Source organism: Anabrus simplex, chromosome 1 (assembly GCF_040414725.1).
Source record: "Anabrus simplex isolate iqAnaSimp1 chromosome 1, ASM4041472v1, whole genome shotgun sequence".
NCBI classification, from domain to species: Eukaryota; Metazoa; Arthropoda; class Insecta; order Orthoptera; family Tettigoniidae; genus Anabrus; species Anabrus simplex.
This window is the reverse complement of record NC_090265.1, coordinates 1,635,746,440-1,635,771,204: the sequence shown is the minus strand read 5'-3', so window position 1 is coordinate 1,635,771,204 and position 24,765 is coordinate 1,635,746,440. Positions and strand designations below refer to the sequence as shown.

General features: G+C 40.0%; 1 protein-coding gene across 1 annotated transcript in view; it reads left to right on the top strand.

The window, feature by feature from the left end:
* LOC136858631 (myrosinase 1) overlaps positions 1 to 24,765 on the top strand; it is an 81,263-nt gene that overhangs the window by 21,402 nt on the left and 35,096 nt on the right. Inside the window, exons 4-7 of the mRNA XM_067138333.2 lie at positions 4,434 to 4,556; positions 5,624 to 5,807; positions 16,701 to 16,795; positions 23,901 to 24,048. Of these exons, the coding sequence (XP_066994434.2) occupies positions 4,434 to 4,556; positions 5,624 to 5,807; positions 16,701 to 16,795; positions 23,901 to 24,048 (550 nt within the window). The remainder of the gene's footprint in view (positions 1 to 4,433; positions 4,557 to 5,623; positions 5,808 to 16,700; positions 16,796 to 23,900; positions 24,049 to 24,765) is intronic.

The following is a 24,765-nucleotide window of genomic DNA, read 5'->3' as shown; positions in this document are numbered from 1 at the left end:
ATACTCGTGCAGCGAATGATGAACCAGTTCTCTTGAGCTACCAGTACTGTTGAGAAAGGTGCTCTGGTGCTTACCATTGGGATACATCTGATGATGCGTGAGTTCTGTTGAGCTACCAGTATTGTTGAATACAGCATTCTAGGAGAATATTCTTGTTAGAATATAGATAATGATCTTGAGCTACCAATAGTGTTGATTACAGTACTCCAGGAGTCCATTATCTTAATACAGGTAATGGTGGGTGGGTTGTCCTGAGTTACAAGTATTGTTGAATAATAGTAGCGATTATTGTTTTAAGAGGAAGTACAACTAGGCAACCATTCTCTATAGAACACTAATCAGAGAGGAAACATGGAAGGGAGCCGACACTTCGAGAAATGAAGGTATCGGCCAAGGAAAGGCAAGGGCCACGAAGGATGTGGAAATGAAAGACTCTCTAGGCATGCAATGCTCTAATGCTCGGAAAAGGACAAGTGTTGACCAAGGGAGGTCAGATAGGATAGAAGTGAGGATCCTGGCACAAGTGATTGGAAGCAATTTCAGGACTCAGCTAAGGGCCCCGTGGTGGCCAAACCACGCTCCAAAAGCTCAGGGCCCCTGGGGCCACTTTAAGTCGCCTCTTGCGACAGACATGGGATACAGTGAGTGTTATTCTACGGCCCCCCACCCACAGGGAGTTACTGTCCAGTGTAGCAAGGAGGAATTGTTGTTAGGATACAGAAAATGATGAGTGGGTTGTCTTGAATTACCAGTAATGTTCAATACAGTTCCCCGTTGGATTAATTGTTAGAATTAAGTCAGTGGTAAGTTGGTAGTCTTGAACTGTTAGTACTACACGAAGTGAAGGTATTTCGCGTTAAGGGTTAAGATGGTACAGTATTGTATATCCTTTAACATATACATTTCTATTCAATGGCCAGTGTAACGCTTTACTGAACTAAATGCTACAGACCATGAAGGCCCTTGGAGTGGTGGAAGGGAAAGGCTTCCACTATCCGTAACCTCGGCACTGGATGGGGTAGAGTGGTTAGCTCTACGCCAGGCCGCCTTTGCCCCCAGGAATTAACCTTGTACTCATTTTTTGTGTAAGCTGAGTGAACCTCAGGGCCATGTGCACCTCCGGAAGTGGAAATCTCGTTTCTTAAATATTACGACATCCTGACGGCCAGGCAGCCCTTATATTTTCTATAGAAAATTGTATTTCATAACTGTGCGTTTTCCGGTATATACACAGATACATGTGCCGGCGCTAGAAATGGCTTTAATATACAATGCAAGAAGTCAGTGATAACTAATTAAATTAAATTATTAACACATTGCATGAAAAAGCATTAATTTCTTCAGGCTTTTTTCAATCTTGAAATTACCACTGACTCGCTCCAGTGTAGCAGTGGGCTCGTCAGTTGGATTGGTACACCTTTCCAACCACTGCAGGCCTCTTATGTAGGACAATGCAGTGACGTTCCACTAAGGGAAGTATGTGCCTCCACTTGTAATAATGGCTGCCTTTGGATTTTATATCAAAAATTAACGCAGAAGGAAGCCATAATTTAATTTGACCGATTGCGAATGTTAAAATCTTCAGACTTTGACAATCGTGAAATTACCAGCGTTTCACCCCGGTGTAGCAGTGAGCTCATCGGCCCACTAGCCACCAGCGTCTTGGAATTGTGTAGAAATCCAACTGATTCAACTACATTTTTAATACATTACATGAACTTGGTTTATTACAGCTGACTGAGATCTCACTCACTTGAATGCTTTCTTTGATGAAATGAAATGGTTTAGTGGGATACGCTAAAGGTTCATTATGGTACGAAGTAATTTCGTTTCTGTTAAAGTAGCTTTAGGATATCAGTACTGTATGTGTTTTTATTTGAAACCTCCCTGAAGGAACGCGTGGGAAATGACTACATTCAGCTACTTTTCTAAGCACATACGACATTTTCAACGTCAACATCCGAAGGAGCTCAACACCATCAATGTTTTCCTCAGTTTCCTCGTGCACCAAAAGGAACCGTGTTCTGCAAAGTTCCCAGCATTGTGGTCAACAGCGAATCCCGGATGCAATGAGCCTCGATTGTGGTTTGCTAACATAAGTAAGTATGTAGGGGAGGTAGGTCAATCATTCAATCAATCAATCAATCAATCAATCAATCAATCAATCAATCAATCAATCAATCAATCAATCAATCAATCAATCAATCAATCAATCAATCAATCAATCAATCAATCAATCAATCAATCAATCAATCAATCAATCAATCAATCATCTGCATTTAGGACCATCACCCAGGTGGCAGATTCCTTATCAATTGTTTACCTAGCTTTATCTTGAACGTTTTCAAATAATTTATCGATCATCTCCCTTGATTATCGGCAATGAATTAAAGCAGGGCCTCTCAAATGCCCAGAATCTCACGCGTGCAAACTGAGGCGCAGAGGTCCTGTGCATAGTGCATCGGTCCCACTCGGCTCGGTTCGGACCAGCGCGTCGTCTCGGGGCGACTCGGCTAAGCTCGGCTCAACTCGGCTCGGATTTGGAGCAAGTGAGGAAGAGGGAGACAGGCGGAGCGAGCGAGACAAGGGTGGGGAAAGAGAGAGAGAGAGAGAGAGAGAGAGAGAGCGCTATTGCTCCAAATCGACTGCACTCTGGTCAACCAAGCGAAGTCATCTTTTGCACCGTGCACAGCGCAATGCACCCTGAGAGGCCCTGAGTTAAAAAGTACTTTGTACGACTTTAGAGAAAAATCAATAGCCTACAAAATAGTACCGTGTCGTGGACTACTGACTAACCCATATGTCAGACGTACTTTGCGTTGCGGCAGAGTAACCTCCAGTGGGATTAATTAAGAGCTAAGGGGAAAAAATAGTGTGAAATATTTTTTACCGCTATTTAAATTAATTATGTATCTTGAAGAGGGGGAATTTTTCAGACGTGTGTAATCGTTGAGGTTGGTTTAGTTCTATATTTTGCGACATGTATTTCCATTGCCTCTGTTTTGTTCAATGATTTGCTTTCATTTTCATTATGTAAAGTTTAAGATCGTGATTGATGCTTGTGAAAAGAGGGGAGCTGTCATATACGAGTTCTGCGAATGCTAAATACCGATTGTAACTAACAGCATTCTTTTATTCCTTGTACCTAGTGAGGATATTACGTTTCGTTTGGTCTATATATGTGGCGTTGCAGTTTAGTACTTATCATTTGAGTTCATAAAGTTTGATTTGAAAAAAAAAGTATTTTTTGTTTAGGTTGCATTTGTTAATGTGTCTTTGTAGCGTGTTGTTCGTTCTGAAAGCTAACTTTGTTATTTAAATATTACCTATCTAGTACATATTCTTGTTCACGTAAATGAAGACCATATACTTGTTACTTTCAGGTGTAGAATTCCATTATTTCGTCTTTGTTTAATAATTGATCTACTATTTCAATTGGGTGGTCTTTTTCCTTCACAATTTTATTTATTATCTGTATTTCGTTTTTGAAATTTGTTGTGCCATATTAGAGTGTATAATATGGAAACACTTCCAGATTTTACGTGTAATACATTTGTACAAAGACATAATAATAAAATACTTATCTTGTGGTTGTGATATCTGTACTATCACAACACTGAGTAAGGTGCCCTTAACACATTATTTTCAAACCGGAGCTTAGTTAACTGTAAATTAATAATAGTAATAATAATGGCATGTCCTCAGTTACCGTGTGAAGAAATTTTCATTTGACGCCATTTGGCTGTCTGCTCGTCAATTTCGACGTTCCATTTTGCGCTAGACCTACTAAATGGAGGAGGAAACCGAATCCCTCTTGAGTGGTCCATGGCTTAGTTTTAATTAATTTTGTCTGATAAACACCAAATGTGTTCCCGGAGATCTTGTATATGCTGACATCATACGACATGGAGTGTCTAATGAACTTCTATCCGCCCTTCAGAAATCCGACTACCTCTGCCGGGTTTGAACCCGCTATCTTGGGATTCAGAGGCCGACACTACTACTGATACACAGAGGCAACTAACTATAAGTTTAAGCTTGCCATTTATGTTATTGCTGTTATCTTTCAACTCTTTTTTAACTTTCTTTGTAATTTTTATCAGTTACTCTCGAAATAGCATTTACATTCTGATACTACTCTTCTGGCAGTCGAATATAAATCAAAGAAGAGATGGCTCCATAGTCTAACTGGGGACAAAGTAGTGTCAGAATGTAAATGCGATCCCCTGAATATTAACAAATGCAAACCAAGAATATATAGCACAACTTTCGAGTGGGACACACGGTAGCTTCTCAATAAACCTTGTTTAATTCATAAGTTATATCGTTGAAATCTTTACACGACCTCTGGACCACCTAACAAATTATAAGCTCTTCCAGGAAGGTATTAATGTATACAGCAGGATTAATGGCAATAATGAATTCTCCCACAGGTCACGATTTATCACTGGGATCTCCCTCAGTGGCTCCAGGATCTTGGAGGATGGACTAATCCCATCATCGTTGACTACTACGAGGACTACGCTAGGGTCCTGTACGAGAACTTCGGTGATCGAGTGAGTGCTACTTGTTTTTTGTATTGAATATGCATGCAGATTTTTGTTCTTCAGATAGCAGTAAGGAATATAGTCTTATAAGTACAAGTGGTCAGCTGGTAGTAAACTCCACCCTCCAGCCTCAACCACCCCACTGCAGGTTAAATTAAGGGGTTTTAAATGTTCTATTCGTAAATTTTGGATGGGGTCAGAGAATGATGGCAAATTATTATATGGTTCCAAGTTAACCGAAAGGTCATATGTCAACAAAAATTAATTTTTTTCCAAGTAAAGATGTCTTATTTTCGTCGGTTGTTGGAACCAAGAAAAGACAAGAAGAACGTTCATGACCATAACAACAGGTTTTGGAAAAAGCACAGTAAATGGTCTCGGAAGTCACGAAATAAAACACTACAATAAATGTAAAGAATTTTTCTGTAAGCAATATTACAGACAGATAAGTATTGTTTATATAATCTTTTCAGCTCTTCTGTCTCTTACACTTTTGTAATTTTTTAAGAACATAAGTTCACTTTATGCCTTAGCTGGCGAGAGCTGGTGTTTACAGTGCACTTTGTCTTCTGTTATGGGCTAGAGTTGTATTGTTACTTTCATTGATTTGTCTCAGTCTTATCCTTAGCTTTGACAATATGAAAGTGACTGAGGTATGAGTGATGCTAGTAATACTATTCCATATGCAGCCAGTCCTTGCTATGAATGGTGCGAAGATGTTGCTCATAGGGTCGGTTGGTGCATGCATTTCAGTGAGAGACTGATATGTAATAGCAACTTCTGGCACGGTGAGGGAAGCAAGAGGAAACTACCTCCCTCCTCATATCCCCAGTACGCCTCTTCAGTGATGCCTAGGCCATTTTTGACAGCTGTTGGTGGAGTTGTTGAGGATCCAACCAGCCCTTGGGCTGAGAAATGAACATACATGCATACATACATACATACACACACACAAGTTCACATTTGCAATTTTTGTCCAACTTGACGTGGAATATCTTAGATTTTAAGATTCGTATTTGGAGATTTTGATTTCTGACTGAATAAGCTTTTTTCTGAAATGATGGTATTTTGTGCAGGTGAAATGGTGGCTCACGTTCAATGATCCAGGGACTTTCATGTCTGGTTATACGACAAAACAAGGAATGGCGCCTTCAATCGACAAACCAGGTGTTGGGGATTACCTGACGGCTCATCATGTACTGATAGCACATGCTCGGGCCTATCATCTGTACGACGAGCGATACCGTGCTACACAACAAGGTAACATCAGGTGAAAATTCTAGTCATCCAATCTGTAGATATATGTAAATGTAGCTGCTAACATTAGATTAGTGGGAAAATAACTTCTCCAAGTTGTGACTGAGGCGCTGAAAAACAAAAGAACTGTTCACCATCTAGTTCAATAGTGTCCTCTTGGAGCTTACCCTGGTGATCCAACAGTTATGACGGAGGGATCAATATACTACATTCGTGGCATGGATATTAGTTTATAATTTAAGATAATTGTAAATATTAATTTTTAGTGATGTAGTCATACCCTAAATAATAAATAAATTTTTATCGAAAGCAAAGTTAGGGTTACTCTTGACTGTTATTACGGGCTGCCTAACCGATGCAGTAAAGGCGTGCTGATCCTGAGGTTCACTAAGACTACACTAAAACTGAGAACCAGGTTAATTCCTGGGGGTAGAAGCGCCCGGTCATAGAGCTAACAACTCTACCCCATCAAGTGCCGAGGTTACGGATAGTGCAAGCCTTTATCTTCCACCCCTCAAAGGGCATTCATTGGCTCTACGGGGATGGTTTCGCTTTCCTTATACCCACAGAAATTATTAATATTACATTATTTGACTAAATTATGCGATGTTACAAGTGCAATTAATAATAATAATTTCATTTTCGTGTGACAGTTGCTAATCTGGCGAAGCCCTTATACGGCAGACCCTCCGAAAAGGTTGGGTGGAGTCTGCTGTGTATAGGAAACTGCTTGCTGAGGTGGTGGAGGATAGTGTTGTGTGTATTGTCTGAAATGAAGGAATATTGGGGACAGTACAAGTACCTAGTCTCCGAGCCAAGGAAATTAACCATTTGAGAATAAAACCCCTGACCCAATCAGAAACGGACACCGGGGCCCTCTGAATCGAAGTCCGCTCCGTTACACTGACCATTTATCCAAGGACCCGGACATAATAATAATACAGCACAACTTTCCGAATGAAAACACATTAAGCCATCAAAAAACTGGGCTTATATTTCAATATCTTGCCTTTGCAGACGATGTTGTGTTCTTTGCAAAGCATCTAGAAATTGCAACCTTCTTGTGGAAGTCATGAAGGAAACAGCAGAAGAGACAGGATTGCGAATATTCTTTGAAAGTACAGAGTACATGATTCACGAAGTACATCTTCCGATGGAATGTTATGATGACCTTACAAATTTCTTCAAACTATTTTACATGTACATGGCCCTGTCTATCCTAATTATTACCATTACTGTACTAAATGAAAAGTGAAAATAGAAATCGTACACATACAGTACGTAAAGAACAAGAGTAAATCCACTTTTCCTTCGATGACTTCCTCCAGTCCTGCTGACTCCTGGAGAACCTTACTAATGGTAATCTTCTCTTACCGCCTCAGTCATGTCAGTGGCGCAGTAAAATTACGCTTATTTGTGGTTACAACATCCCTGTGATTAGAAATTCACGTAAAACGTATTGTCACGTGCCTACAATCACGATGTCCTTTGCGCCGAGCGAGTTGGCCGTGCGCTTAGGGGCGCGCAGCTGTGAGCTTGCATTCGGGTGATAGTGGATGCGAAGCCCACTGCCGGCAGCCCTGAAGATGGTTTTCCGTGGTTTCCCACTTTCACACCAGGCAAATGCTGGGGGTGTACTTTAATTAAGGCTAAGGCCGCTTCCTTCCCACTCCTAGCCCTTTCCCATCCCATGTCGCCATATAATCTATCGGTGTCGGTGCGACGTCAATCTACATGTAAAAAAAAAAGAAATATATAGGCCTACATTGACTCCTTGAACTACAAGTTTATTTGCTCTTTTAAATATATATTTTTTATAAATAAGTTTAAAAACTACCTGAAAATGAAAACATATGGTAAAAGAATAATACCTGAAAAGTAGTTAATTAAAATAGAATGGGATGTTTCGTTCTTGAAGGAAAATCATCAGGTTCCATATGTTTTTGATTTTCAGGTAGTTCGTAAATGTATTTGTTCAAAGATAAGTTCCGGTATAGTGAAGAACCTTATACAATGGAACCTCGAATCTCCTTGGGAATGACATTTTATTTCGAGTTATCGAACTTTCGAGATATAAATAACACTGTTTTTGAGTATGTATAGCACATTATTGAATCATATGTATCTAGCATACATACATATCATTATTACCCACCCCAGTGTACACCGTCGGTTTACAGGTAATAAAGACAGAGACAGAGCGAAACACAGAACAAACAAACAATAGGCACTACATCTCTCCTAAAATTACTTAACTAAATTATCTACCTCTACATCTACTCAGTGTCCTCCCATACGTACGCGGATAGCCAGCATACGTGAAGGAAGCACCGCACTACGAACTACCCTATTCCCCTACTCCTACCTACCACCAAAAAAGAAAACTTTAGTAGACTGGTCGCTGCGTCAGCCCTGGTATAGAATACATGCCCACCACCCGTTGACCACAGCCACCAGCCTCGCCACGTGAGAACTGATCTCATATCTCACCTACACTTGCTGACAATGTATTCCTACCCTACCATGTGTGACAAGGCAGCTTGCCACACACTTCCGCTATGTACGTCACACCTACTCTGTTCACTGTCAGCTCTCTATCTTCCCTCCCCTTTTTCTTCCCGTGCAGACATGCTCAAGCCTAACTTCTTTGGGACGGGTCAAGGCCCAATCCCTCCCTCTTCCCTTGATAGGTCACCTTCTCCTCTCTCGCACTATTCTAGCCCACTACATCTCACCTTATTAAGCTTAAGACTTAAACATCAACTAACAACCATTTTACATCCCTCATCATCGCACTTTAAATAATTTAACTTTTTTTACATCTCACACACAAACAAACAGTTTCCATCAAGTCCATTAGTTCACTGTCTTCTCAATCTACAGCACCACACTTACATCAAACGAATCATATGTATCTACGGGCTTATACCGAATACATTATTTTTACAGTATTTAAGAATATACAAACCAACTCTATTTTACTGCATCACTTTAGCTATAACACTTGTATAGTAACTTTTGAGAATACAGGATACAGCACATACAGTAGTGGAACAAGAAACATACCTCCGTTAAAACCTTTGGAAAAAATTCGTTAGTCTCTTCTGTTTGTTACGGTTAACCTTTCCTCTCTTCACGTTGAGACTTCTCGTTGAAACCACGCGGCCGAGATTCGTACATGGAGTTTGTCATTCGCGACTTCGAGGGTTGCTTTCGTACGTGACCGGTAATTAAATCACACCCGAGAAACAGTGAGGCTTCGCTGATTTTCCGATCACTAGAAGTTTTAGTTTCTCGGTTCCCGTCATCACTGTAACCCTTTCTTTACTTGTTAACTGTTCCTCATCATCATCATCATCATCATCATCATCTGTTTACCCTCCAGGTTCGGTTTTTCCCTCGGACTCAGCGAGGGATCCCACCTCTACCGCCTCAAGAGCAGTGTCCTGCAGCTTCAGACTCTTGGTCGGGGATACAACTGGGGAGAATGACCAGTACCTCGCCCAGGCGACCTCACCTGCTATGCTGAACAGGGGCCTTGCGGGGGATGGGGAAGATTGGAAGGGATAGACAAGGAAGAGGGAAGGAAGCGGCCGTGGCCTTAAGTTAGGTACCATCCCGGCATTTGCCTGGAGGAGAAGTGGGAAACCACGGAAAACCACTTCCAGGATGGCTGAGGTGGGAATCGAACCCACCTTTACTCAGTTGACCTCCCGAGGCTGAGTGGACCCCGTTCCAGCCCTCGTACCACTTTTCAAATTTCGTAGCAGAGCCGGGAATCGAACCCGGACCTCCGGGGGTGGCAGCTAATCACGCTAACCACTACACCACAGAGGCGGACTAACTGTTCCTCACAAACCACAAATGCTGTATTGCACACTTAATGTTGCAGAAAATTCGAGTTACACAGTATATTTTGCTTCAGGGGAGGAAATGTTTGCTTTGAGAAATCTAGAAATTCGTGTAACCGAATTTGGAGTAATCTATCTATATATATATAAAATAGCTTGTCCTGACTGACTGACTGATTCATCATCACCGAGCCAAAACTACTGGACATAATGAAATGAAACTTTGGGGATACATTCATATTAAGATGTAAGTGCTCGCTAAGAGAGGATTTTTGGATATTCCGTTGCTAAGGGGGTGAAAAGGGGGGGTGAAGTTTTAAAATGAGTGCACCTATATCTCAAAACTTTAAAAGTTTACAAATGTAAAAATTGGTATTTAGAATCTTCTTTGAAAATAAGGAAACACGTATTTTTTTGTTTTCAGAAAATCCCAATAAGAGGGGTGAAAAAGGGTGAAAATGGGGGAAAATGTGTTGAATGCCTTTAATCTGGATACCGGTACTTATATCTCAGAAACTGAAGATATTACAGACCTGAAAATTGGTACTTTTGATCTCTTTTAAAAATAAAGAAACACGTATTTTTTTTGTTTTTGGAAAATCTAATTAATGGGAGGGTGAAAAGGGGGTGAATTTTTAAAATTAGTGAATCTATATCTCCAAACTTTTAAAGTTTGCAGATGTAAAAATTGGTATTTAGAATCTTCATTAAAAATAAAGAAACACGTATTTTTTTGTTTTCGGAAAATCGCAATAGGAGGTGTGAAAAGGGGTGAAAAAGGGGTTGAATGCCTTTAATGAAGCTACTTATATCTCAGAAACTGAAGATATTATAGACCTGAAAATTGGTGTTCGGGATCTCTTTTAAAAATAAAGAAACACGTATTTTTTGTTTCTGGAAAACCCAATTAAGGGGGGTAAAAAAGGGGTAATATTTTAAAATTAGTGTATCTATATCTCAAAACTTTTAAAGATTATAGGTGTAAAAATAGGTATTTAGAATCTCCATTAAAGATAAAGAAACACGTATATTTTCTTTTCGGAAAATCCTAATAGGAAGGGTGGAAAAGGTTGAAAAAGGGGTCGAATGCATTTCATGAGTCTACTTATATTTCAGAACCTGAAGATATTACAGACCTGAAAATTGGTGTTTGGGATCTCCTTTAAAAATAAATAAACACGTATTTTTTGTTTGTGGGAAATACAATTAATGATGGGGGTGAAAAGGGGGTGATTTTTTAAAATGAGTGTATCTATATCTCAAAACTTTTTAAGTTTATAGATGTAAAAATTGGTATTTAGAATCTCCTTTAAAAATAAAGAAACACGTATTCTTTTGTTTTTGGAAAATCCCAATAGGAAGGGTGTAAAAGGGTGAATAATTGGTTGAATGCCTTTCATGAGGATACTTATATTTCAGAACCTGAAGATATTAAAGACCTGAAAATTGGTATTTTGGATCTACTTTAAAAGTAAAGAAACAGGTATTTTTTCGTTTTTGGAAAATCCAAATATTGGGGGGTGAAAACGGGGGTGAATTTTTTAAAATGAGTGTGTCTACATCTTAAAACTTTAAAATTTAAGATGTAAAAATTGGTGGTTAGAATCTCCTCTAAAAATAAAGGAACACGTATTTTTTTGTTTCCATTAAGTCCTAATAGGAGGGGTGTAAAAGGGTGAAAAATGGGTTGAATGCCTTTAATGAGGATACACATATCTCAGAAACGAAAGATATTACAGAACTGATAATTCGCATATGGGATCTCCTTTAAAAATAAAGAAACACGTATTTTTTAGTTTTTGGAAAAGCCAATTAATGGCGATTAAACAGGAGTGACAAATTGGGGTAAATTTTTTGAAGGACTATATCTACAGAATATCTTGGAATCGTAAAATGTTACAGACGTAAACAGTGGGTGTAAATCTCCTGTAAATGTAAAGAAATATAGGTTATTTGTTTTTGGAAACTCTACTTAAGGGGAACCCAAAAGGGGTGAAATTTTAAAATGAGAATTTTTACGGATATCTAAAAAACTTAACATGTTACAGAAGTGAAAAATGGTATTTTTTATCTCTATTAAACATAAAGAAAAGTGTATTTTTAGTTTTCGGAAATACCACTTGGGTGGAGGGCGGGGGGGGGGGTAAAAGTGACTGAAAATGGTGATGAATTCTTTTAATTAGGCTACTGATATCTCAAAAATGAAGATGTTACAGACGTGAAATTTGATATTTGCAATCTGCTTTAAAAGTAAAGAAACACGTATTCTCGGAAAATCAAATAAAGGGGGGGGGGGTGAAAGAATTGAAACATTAGTTGACTTAATTGTATGAGAATACATACATCTAATACTAAAGTTGTTACAGACGTGAAAATTCGTATTTGGATCTCCTTTAAAAACAAAGAAAAAGGCGTTTTGGTGGGGAAATCATCTTGGAGGGCGGGAGTGTAAAGGAGTTGAATTCCTTTCATGAGGACACATAAATCAAAAACTGAAGAAGTTAGAGTCGTGATAATTGGTATTTAGAAGATCCTTTACTATTAAAGAAACAAGTATTTTTTTTTGCTGGAAAATTCATTTAGGGGGAGGAGAGATTATTGTGAAATGAAGTGAAAAAAAGTAAATTATTTTTATGTGGATACTTATATCTCAAAACTGAAGGTAATAGACGTGAACATTGGTGTTTAGAATCTCCCTTAAACATAAAGAAACAAGCATCCTTTTAATTCTTCTTCGGGAGGGGGGGGGGCTGTAAATAAACTTAACGGCGGTGGGGTGTAGAAGGAGGGGAGACCAATTGATTTTACTGTTATTAATGTACTTATAAGGATCCTCCGTTGCTCAGGCGGCAGCGCGCCGGCCTCTCACAGCTGGGTTCCGTGGTTCAAATCCCGGTCACTCCATGTGGCATTCGTGCTGGACAAAACGGAGGCGGGACAGGTTTTTCTCCGGATACTCCGGTTTTCCCTGTCATCAGCCATTCCAGCAACACATAATAGTAGTAGTAATAATAATAATAATAATAATATTCCGGACCGTCGTCAAATTGCGGACCGCGATGGAAACGGCTCCTGGACGGGTAATGACTAAGAATGCAGTCCGGTCGCGGGTTCAGTGTCGCCAAGGCACCCAGTATGACAGCACATCGGATCTCCTGAAGGATTATATCCGTATTAAAAATATTATAGGAAAAGATGGCAAAGATTTACGGACCCAACTGACCTGGAGGAATACCTGAGCCTAACCCGGGAAGTACAAAATCGATTGCTGGAAAGGAAGATTTAAAAATGGGAGGAAACGTGCCGTAAAATAATAGATCGGGAATTTTGGTGGATTCTCGCAGAGAACGAGTCAGATTGCGAATTTCGGCGGATTATATATCTAAAACAATAAGCATTCAATTATAAATTTCAGTATAATACCGTAGCGAAGCACGGGTATCTTGCTAGTATATATATAAAATAGCTTGTCCTGACTGACTGACTGATTCATCATCGCCGAGCCAAAACTACTGGATATAATGAAATGAAATTTTGGGGATACATTCATATGAAGATGTAGGTGCTCGCTAAGAGAGGATTTTTGGATATTCCGTTGCTAAGGGGGTGAAAAGGGGGGGGTGAAATTTTAAAATGAGTGCACCTATATCTCAAAACTTTAAAAGTTTACAAATGTAAAAATGGGTATTTAGAATCTTCTTTGAAAATAAGGAAACACGTATTTTTTTGTTTTCAGAAAATCCCAATAGGAGGGGTGAAAAAGGGTGAAAATGGGGGAAAACGTGTTGAATGCCTTTAATCAGGATACCGGTACTTATATCTCAGAAACTGAAGATATTACAGACCTGAAAATTGGTACTTTTGATCTCTTTTAAAAATAAAGAAACACGTATTTTTTTGTTTTTGGAAAATCTAATTAATGGGAGGGTGAAAAGGGGGTGAATTTTTAAAATTAGTGAATCTATATCTCCAAACTTTTAAAGTTTGCAGATGTAAAAATTGGTATTTAGAATCTTCATTAAAAATAAAGAAACACGTATTTTTTTGTTTTCGGAAAATCGCAATAGGAGGTGTGAAAAGGGGTAAAAAAGGGGTTGAATGCCTTTAATGAGGCTACTTATATCTCAGAAACTGAAGATATTATAGACCTGAAAATTGGTGTTTGGGATCTCCTTTAAAAATAAAGAAACACGTATTTTTTTGTTTCTGGAAAACCCAATTAAGGGGGGTAAAAAGGGGTACTATTTTAAAAGGAGTGTATCTATATCTCAAAACTTTTAAAGCTTATAGGTGTAAAAATAGGTATTTATAATCTCCATTAAAGATAAAGGAACACGTATATTTTGTTTTCGGAAAATCCTAATAGGAAGGGTGGAAAAGGTTGAAAAAGGGGTCGAATGCATTTCATGAGTCTACTTATATTTCAGAACCTGAAGATATTACAGACCTGAAAATTGGTGTTTGGGATCTCCTTTAAAAATAAATAAACACGTATTTTTTGTTTGTGGGAAATACAATTAATGATGGGGGTGAAAAGGGGGTGATTTTTTAAAATGAGTGTATCTATATCTCAAAACTTTTTAAGTTTATAGATGTAAAAATTGGTATTTAGAATCTCCTTTAAAAATAAAGAAACATGTATTCTTTTGTTTTAGGAAAATCCCAATAGGAAGGGTGTAAAAGGGTGAATAATGGGTTGAATGCCTTTCATGAGGATACTTATATTTCAGAACCTGAAGATATTACAGACCTGAAAATTGGTATTTTGGATCTACTTTAAAAGTAAAGAAACAGGTATTTTTTCGTTTTTGGAAAATCCAAATATTGGGGGGTGAAAACGGGGGTGAATTTTTTAAAATGAGTGTGTCTACATCTTAAAACTTTAAAATTTACAGATGTAAAAATTGGTGGTTAGAATCTCCTCTAAAAACAAAGGAACACGTATTTTCTTTGTTTCCAGTAAGTCCTAATAGGAGGGGTGTAAAAGGGTGAAAAATGGGTTGAATGCCTTTAATGAGGATACACATATCTCAGAAACGAAAGATATTACAGAACTGATAATTCGCATATGTGATCTCCTTTAAAAATAAAGAAACACGTATTTTTTAGTTTTTGGAAAAGCCAATTAATGGCGGTTAAACAGGAGTGACAAATTGGGGTGAATTTTTTGAAAGACTATATCTACAGAATATCTTGGAATCGTAAAATGTTACAGACGTAAAACGTGGGTGTAAATCTCCTGTAAATGTAAAGAAATATAGGTTATTTGTTTTTGGAAACTCTACTTAAGGGGAACCCAAAAGGGGTGAAATTTTAAAATGAGAATTTTTACGGATATCTAAAAAACTTAACATGTTACAGAAGTGAAAAATGGTATTTTTATCTCTATTAAACATAAAGAAAAGTGTATTTTTAGTTTTCGGAAATACCACTTGGGTGGAGGGCGGGGGGGGGGGGTAAAAGTGACTGAAAATGGTGATGAATTCTTTTAATTAGGCTACTGATATCTCAAAAATGAAGATGTTACAGATGTGAAATTTGATATTTGCAATCTGCTTTAAAAGTAAAGAAACACGTATTCTCGGAAAATCCAATGAGGGGGGCGGGGGGGGGGTGAAAGAATTGAAACATTATTTGACTTAATTGTATGAGAATACATACATCTAATACTAAAGTTGTTACAGACGTGAAAATTCGTATTTGGATCTCCTTTAAAAACAAAGAAAAAGGCGTTTTGGTGGGGAAACTATCTTGGAGGGCGGGAGTGTAAAGGAGTTGAAAACAAAGAAAAAGGCGTTTTGGTGGGGAAACTATCTTGGAGGGCGGGAGTGTAAAGGAGTTGAATTCCTTTCATGAGGACACATAAATCAAAAACTGAAGAAGTTAGAGTCGTGATAATTGGTATTTAGAAAATCCTTTACTATTAAAGAAATGAGTATTTTTTTTTGCGGGAAAATTCATTTAGGGGAGGAGAGATTATTGTGAAATGAAGTGAAAAAAAGTAAATTATTTTTATGTGGATACTTATATCTCAAAACTGAAGTTAATAGACGTGAACATTGGTGTTTGGAATCTCCCTTAGACATAAAGAAACAAGCATCCTTTTAATTCTTCTTCGGGGGGGGGGGGGGGCTGTAAATAAACTTAACGGCGGTGGGGTGTAGAAGGCGGTGAGACCAATTGATTTTACTGTTATTAATGTACTTATAAGGATCCTCCGTTGCTCAGGCGGCAGCGCGCCGGCCTCTCACAGCTGGGTTCCGTGGTTCAAATTCCGGTCACTCCATGTGGCATTCGTGCTGGACAAAACGGAGGCGGGACAGGTTTTTCTCCGGATACTCCGGTTTTCCCTGTCATCAGCCATTCCAGCAACACATAATAATAATAATAATAATAATAATAATAATAATAATAATAATAATGTTCCGGACCGTCGTCAAATGTGCGGACCGCGCTGGAAACGGCTCCTGGACGGGTAATGACTAAGAATGCAGTCCGGTCGCGGGTTCAGTGCCGCCAAGGCACCCAGTATGACAGCACGCCGGATCTCCTGAAGGATTATATCCGTATTAAAAATGTCATAGGAAAAGATGGCAAAGATTTACGGACCCAACTGACCTGGAGGAATACCTGAGCCTAACTCGGGAAGTACGAAATCGATTGCTGGAAAGGAAGATTTAAAAATGGGAGGAAACGTGCCGTAAAATAATAGATCGGGAATTTTGGTGGATTCTCGCAGAGAACGAGTCAGATTGCGAATTTCGGCGGATTATATATCTAAAACAATAAGCATTCAATTATAAATTTCAGTATAATACCGTAGCGAAGCACGGGTATCTTGCTAGTACAGAAATAAATGCACGTGGAGAATAGGACAAACGACCAGGAAATTTTAGTTACTTCGAGATACTGAAAATTCGAGTAACGGAGGTTTGAGATGTCGAGGTTCGATATATCGATATTCAACTGTAATAATAAATTAAATGAGTGGAAACTGAAAGGGAATGGTTTCAGATATCACAAATTACTTGCTTTTTTGTTACAGGAAAAGTATCCATCATGCTGTCCACAGATTGGTCGGAACCTCTCACCAACTCCACCGACGATGCCATTGCTTCAGAGCGAGCTATGCAATTCCAGGTAAGTGTTTAATTGTTTGTTGCGATCAGGGATGCAGTGGTGCCGGAACGCACCGGAACGGAGTCTGAAACCTATTCCCTTTAAATTGACTGAAGTGTCTTTGTTTTATAACGTTTTAATGTTATGAAGTTCCACAGTATTTCAAAGGCCAATAGTGAAGAACTTCCGCATCAAATCACAACTGTCAACTGTATTTCTACTTACATTGCTTCATCAATCTCTGGAATGTATGACATTGAATATCACATTTCTAAACGTGGCAGAAATATTAATTTTTAAATTAACAGGAGTCCGCCTCTGTGGTGTAGTGGTTAGCGTGATTAGCTGCCACCCCCGGAGGTCCGGGTTCGATTCCCGGCTCTGCCACGAAATTTGAAAAGTGGTACGAGGGTTGGAACGGGGTCCACTCAGCCTCGGGAGGTCAACTGAGTAGAGGTGGGTTCGATTCCCACCTCAGCCATCCTGGAAGTGGTTTTCCGTGGTTTCCCCACTTCTCCTCCAGGCAAATGCTGGGATGGTACCTAACTTAATGCCACGGCCGCTTCCTTCCCTCTTCCTTGTCTATCACTTCCAAACTTCCCATCCCCCAACAAGGCCCCTGTTCAGCATAGCAGGTGAGGCCGCCTGGGCGAGCACTGGTCATTCTCCCCAGTTGTATCCCACGACCAAGAGTCTGAAGCTCCAGGACACTGCCCTTGAGGCGGCAGAGGTGGGATCCCTCGCTGAGTCCGAGGGAAAAACCGAACCTGGAGGGTAACCAGATGATGATGAAATTAACAGGAAATATTACCAGCCGTTTCCAGTAGTGTCGTATCTTTCTTTTTGTTTTATTCATTTATCCCGCTTGGCTAGGTTTTTGCTTGAGTCTTGATCAAGTTTATAAAGTATAACAAGGATAAAGTCCAGATAGGGGAGCTAATTAATACTAAAGAAATATTAAAATTTACCTATGATAACAATGATTCACTTTTAGGAAAGGTAATTAGGGATTGGAATCACTTACCAAGGGAGATGTTCAAGAAGTGATACATACTAGTTAGTAACGGCCGGGCTGAGTGGCTCAGACGGTTAAGGAGCTGGCCTTCTAACCCCAACTTGGCAGGTTCGATCCTGGTTCAGTCCGGTGGTATTTGAAGGTGCTCAAATACGACAGCCTCGTGACGGTAGATTTAGTGGCAAGTAAAAGAACTCCTGCGGGATTAAATTCCGGCAGCTCGGCGTCTCCGAAGACCGTAAAAGTAGTTAGTGCGACGTAAGTAAAATAACATTATTATTATTATTATTATTATTATTATTATTATTATTATTATTATTATTATTATTATTATTATTATTATTATTAATAATAGTAACGGAATTGTGCCTAAGGTAATCTAGAAAATATAACTGTGCTGAAGTCCAGAGCAGTTAGATACGTAGATTATAGCATGTAATTAATTTATCGTCGTATTTCAATTAATTTGCATGTTTTACGTTTTCTTTCAATACCGTAGTCAATATTAATATCCATTTCAGGAGTCAGACAGGATATAGAGGTACTGAGGATGACTACTGTGGTGACCTCTTTGGGGGTTCATATTTCCGGGGTATCTGACAAACCTCGATAGCATGTCCGAGAAGTTTCATTTTTTACTATAATGTTAGTAACACACTTCTTAAGCCTTTCTTTCTCTGTTCAATTTCCAAATCACTTACAAAAGTTAAATTTTGATCCATGATATTTTCTGGATAACTTTATTTATGTTTTTACTCCGTTTTTTCAGTTATGCTGGATTCAGTTTTGTAAACTGCATATCTCGAATGTTGTTACAATAATCACTAGCCTCTCCCGGATCTCTGGTTTCCGAGAATATGGGAGATGAGTATTATCTTAAATCTCCTGCCAACTCTACGTTTGCGAGTTTTTCTATAACCCATGAGCTACGGGTAGTACACATAGTGTAAATATATTTAGCCTTTTATATTTAATGTATTTCTTATTTTTTATTTTTCATTTTTCATTTTTTTTAAATTTTTATTTATTCGTTCTGACACCAATACATGTTTTCCAAAGGGCACAGAACAGCTCACAAGTTCTTTGAAAAAATAATTGAATTGTTCGTTTCGTACAAGAAATATCTATGTACTGAAAAATATTTTTAAAAATTATGATGCCGAAAGGAAATTAATACTATATTTTCCATACAAATGGTTCCGCATTATTGCCAATGAGAATTTTTTAATCGTGGAAACAATTTTGTCTTGAATATTGCTGTCCAGTCTGTGCGATTGCCATTCGACAAAATTTCTGGAGATGATCCCTCTCCAGCACCCAGAAACAGCCCTCTTACTCATATGTTCAATCAGCAAATATCATAGGCATAGGAAAAATTATCCATACATAGATTTTATGACCATCCATTGATACCAAAATTTACAATTGAAGCTCTTCTCAGCAACTGAACATGCGTCATTTTGTCAATTCACCGCAAATTTCTTCTCTCTTGTCAGAAAATGGGTATAACTTCTCCTAGGTCCATCTGTCGTATCTGTAGTGAGTGATAAATCCACGAAGAGCAGCAGCAGCAACAACTGGAGCAGAAAAAAGCATTGAAGAAGTATTTTACACAACACCTTTCAGCAGATCTACCTGGAAGCTATCAAAGAAAGGTAGCCTACTCTGATATCTCTTCATCGTCAAGGTGGTCCACGCCCTTACCCGTGGAGATGATCTAGAGATTGAGAGCTGCTTTTTATTTCAGAATGTTATCGAATGCCAATTTGGAAGTTAGGAGGAAGCTGGAAGACACCAGCGGTCTCGCAGCCAAAGGAAGTAGGTTACGGTAACATAACCAATCAATCAAGGAGAATTTGTTCAGTCTTGACCTAACTGACTAATGGAGCAAGTTGCTATGGTGGCTACCATTCAGAGAGTGGGGGCGGGGAGTGCGCTTTGTCTCCTTTCGGACGCGCACTGTACCCAAGACTTATTTGCTGATGCTTCCGAGGCTTCAGTCGTCCCAGCGACTCGGTCGCAGACTGATCCTCAAAACAGATCAACAGTCCTTGACCTCATCTGGAGTTCGGCTGTCACCCCAAGGACACCACCAAATACGATGAGGGTGTCTTGCTTCCTTGACCTAACATTGGAAGTTTTCGTAGAGGTGATGGCCCCTCCCCGCCATCACCCGTGGCGACCATCCAGTAAGTCGATGCGCTTTGTCGCCTCCGGAATCCTTTCGGACGCGCACCTCATCCCACATATTTATTAATATCTTCGAAGTTTCAGTCGTTCCTGACACTCGGGACTGAGTCCCCAAACAGAGAAAAACCCTGTTCTGAGGAACAGTAACCTCGTGTCGAGTTCGGCTGTAACCCCGACGATATTAACAAGTATAGTGGGGGAGTACCAGCTGCGATCGCAGCAGGCTTCCCCGTAGTGATGGCCCCTCCCCGCCATCACCCGTGGCAACCATCCAGAGAGTCAGCACGCTTGATCGCCCCCGGAATCCTTACGGACGCGTGCTGGGTGAACGGGGAATAGCGAAAACCTTTCTTACCCTTCTTATATTAACTAAATGCGGACTGCACAGTAAGCGACCTGTTCAACAATAGAATGCTTCTGTCGTGTCTTAGTGTTGACTGTGCACCGAATGTGTTGTGACTATAGAAGAGTATGAAGGCTTCTCCCAATACCATTATTTCCTACCAGATTTTAAAATTATGTTACACTAAGGAATAAGGTCGTAAGAAAAAAGAACTGGGTTTCACTCGAATATTATATTGTTTCCCACCGGAGGATTGTTGAATTGGGCTGTGAAACTCCCCCTCCCATTCTATTCTGGACACATATTCCTTTAAGGATATCAGACACGGTAGTAGTGTCACTACCTCAATCCTGTAGATGGTGCATCACGCTCAATGAACAGTGATGACTATGTATCGCGTGTATTACAAGCTGCCATTTCCTCAGACGTTTTTGTGGCAATAATAAGTGTGTACGTTTCCTTAGAAACAAGTCTGACATATCAAGCTTCCAGAAACTGACAGTAAAATTATTTCCAATTACTCAGAGTACTTCCTTCGTGATATACAGGCCATATCGAAGCTTTCATCGACCCGAGAGTCCACATGCATGTCCCATAAAATATATTTTTTTTACTAGTTGCTTTACGTCGCACCGACATAGATATGTTTTATGACGACGATGGGACAGGAGAGAGCTAGGAGTGGGAAGGAAGCGGCCGTGGCCTTAATTAAGGTACAGCCCCAGCATTTGCCTGGTGTGAAAATGGGAAACCACGGAAAACCATTTTCAGGTCTGCCGACAGTGGGGTTCGAACCTACTATCTCCCGAATACTGGATACTGGCCGCACTTAAGCGACTGCAGCTATCGAGCTCGGTCATAAAATATAAATACTCCCTTAAATAGGTACATAAAATGTTCCCCTTATATCAGAAACAATCATAAAATATATATATAATATTTAACCTAATTTTAACATAATATGTACAGGCTTGAGTTCTCGCTTATTACGTTTAATTTCAGTAATCATTCTGTAGCCGTATATTAATCCATTCCTTTCGGTAAGAATCTGTGAATCTTTTTGTTATACAAGAACATGAGAACCCCAGGGGTTCTTAACTTGGGAGCGCGGTTTGGCAACCACGGGGCCCTTAGCTGAATCCTGGCTTTGCTTCCACTTACTTGTGCCAAGCTCCTCACTTTCATCTGTCCTATCCGACCTCCAATGGTCAACTCTTGATCATTCCGGACCCCGGCGCTATTAGGTTCCAAAGCCTATGGCGTCTTTTATTTTCACACCCTTCGTGGCCCTTGTCTTTTTTTGGCCGATACCTTCATTTTTCGACGTGTCAAATCCCTTCCATTTTTCTCTCTGATTAGAAGGATGAGTGCCCAGTTGTACTTCCCTTAAAACAATAGCCACAACCACAAGAACATGAAAGTACCTAACATCGTCACTTTTTTTTGTTCTATTCTCTTGCTGGTAGACCTACAGCTATTCAAGATCCTTTTTCTTTTTTGCTAGTTGCTTTACGCCGCACCGACACAGATAGGTCTTATGTCGACGATGGGATAGGAAAGGGTTAGGAGTGGGAAGGAAGCGGCCGTGGCCTTAATTAAGGGACAGTCCCAGCATTTACCTGGTGTGAAAATGGGAAACCACGCAAAACCATCTTCAGGGATGCCAACAGTGGGGTTCGAACCTATTATCTCCCGGATGCAAGCTCACAGCTGCGCATTCCTAACCGCACGGCCAACTCGCCCGGTAACTCTTCAATGTCTACAGGAAAGATTATATGTAGGGGTGGTAATATGTTTGCGTTTTGAAGTCTTAAATTTAGCGTTTTTTGGCGTTTATACATTTGAATGAGCTTTTTATAGTGTTCTGAAGAAAGACAGAAAATATGAGTTCATTCATCAAAATATATAATATTAACGTGAAACTAAAAATCGAATTAGCGTAGAGTTAACAGTAAAATAAGAACGAATGAAGTGTAGTAGAATTGCACATTCACTTTAAACAGATAAAGACTAATCCTCCGTGGCTCAGGCGGCAGCGCGCCGAGCTCTGACCGCTGGATGCCGTGGTTCAAATCCCGGTCACTCCATTTAAAACTTTTGCTGGACAAAGCGGAGGCAGGACAGGTTTTTCTCCGGGTGCTCCGGTTTTCTCTGTCATCTTTCATTCCATCAACACTCTCTAATATAATTTCATTTCATTAATCATTCATTAATCATTGCCCCAGAGGAGTGCGACAGGCTTCGGCAGCCGGCACACTTCCTATCCTCGCCGCTAGATGGGGACTTCATTCATTCCATTCCTGACCCGGTCGAATGACTGGAAACAAGCTGTGGATTTTCATTTTTTCATAGACTAAAGCATAACACAGAAAGGAACAAATTTCTAATTGACTGGCAAATACACCCGTGCTTCACTACAGTATTCTCTATTGTACACGGATTCCTACGTAAATTACTGTACACGCAGTGAGAAAGATAATATTAAATTGCATGTCTCTTAGCTTTATCCGAGAAAAACCACGGGAACGACCGCATACGTTGCTTCCGATGTACGGTGCACGCTGGGAACTTTTGATGTCAATGACAGGCCACGTTTCCTACTGCTATTCACAATCGAGTTCGGGAATTTCTACTATAACGGCAGGCTCACTTGCCTAATGCCATTCTCAATGGAGATGGGAAGTTTTCATTATAAAGAGATAAATACACCGCAGAATGGCAGCTTGGCGTCTCTCTTGCCTTCTACCCAACGAACAACCACGAGAGCACAAGAATAATGACGAAAATGGCATTACATTACTTCCTTGTTGGCAAGCAGCCGGATGGAAATATACCAGCTCTGGAACTTTGGACAGTTAGATCTGCAGCGTAGTACTGTTCGTTAATAGTTTTAAAAATGTGCGGTTTTTCATTTGATTGAATGTTTCATATGTTGACATTGCTTTCAATCGCGACATTCCTATTGAAATGATTGTAATGACCTACAGTATGTTGACTTCAGTTGGGAAAACCACATACACAGTTTTTCTGAGAATGTAAATCTTTATATTGAAAACTGTCCCACTCGATTGTGACTGGCAGTAGACAACTTGATTGCACTGATAGTAGGCAAGAGGGCCTGCAATTACAATGATAATTCCCTGACTCAGTCTTCACATGAGAAAAGATGTATCGTGACTTCCCCGTCACGTTTCTGGGGTAATGTGAAGAGCTATGAACTTTAATACATCTTACTCACAACGTGTACACTACTTAACCTACAATTCTGTATACAATGTAGAATTCCGTAGCGAAGCACAGGTACATCAGCTAGTCTGATTATAAAAACGATCAGTATTTGAGACAATGTCAACTGTGACACATATAACGAAATTGCATAACAAATCTCGCTTGACTGGTCTCCGCATAGGTGGTTGCGATTAAGAATGTGGCACTTGACAGATAAAATACTCCAACAGTCCTGATAAGTCCCTTTCTCACTGAAGCACAGTAATTATGCATTATAATGTATAACTACTCAGTTTTATTAATAACTCCAGACAACAAAAGTAAGTTTTTTCCTTTCTCTCACATTTCAGACAGGACTATTTGCTCACCCCATCTACAGCAAGGAGGGAGACTATCCTGCAGTGGTTCGTGAGCGAGTAGACAAGAACAGTAAGGCTGAAGGTCGAACTCGTTCCCGTCTGCCAGTCTTCAGCAAGGAAATGGTGGAATATATCAAAGGTGAAGTTTTGTGCGCAGAAATTTACTGTATTGATAGTATTTAAGCAACGATAGATTAAGTGGAATGGATCACTGTTAAAGTAGAAATGCATGTCCAAGTATACAGCAGTATCCTGATTATCCATATTCCGTTCATTCTGACCCGCTAGGTCGGTAGATGCAGAGTGGGTCTCAGCCCACAAGTGGCCACGGTTGGTCCGTGGTCCAACAGCTCTGCACTCTGACCGGCCAACCGAGCAGAAGAGGGGTGGCCAAGGCTCTACCGTGGATCTACCCGTCGGCTGTCCGTGGTTACCCATTCTCCTGCAGTAAGGCGAATGCCAGAACAGTTCCTAGTACTGTATAGGCCACGGCCGCCAACCCCCTCACCTTCTCCGAACATCTCCCTCACCGTAACAAATCTCCAGGCCTGAGAGATGGCGTCACCGTCTAAGAGGCCCGCCTTCCCCTTCAGGGGAGGAATGAAAGCATTTTAGTAGTAGTAGTGACCCGTCATGTAGGCTGTTGAGCCGGCCCCCGTGGTGTAGGGGTAGCATGCCTACCTCGTACCCGGAATCCCGGGTTCAATTACCGTCCAGGTCATGGACTTTTACCTGGAGCTGAGGGCTGGTTAGAGGTCCACTCAGCCCACGTGATTACAATTGAGGAGCCATCTGACGGTGAGATGGCGGTCCCAGTCTAAAGAGCCAAGAATAACGGCCAAGAGGATTCGTCGTG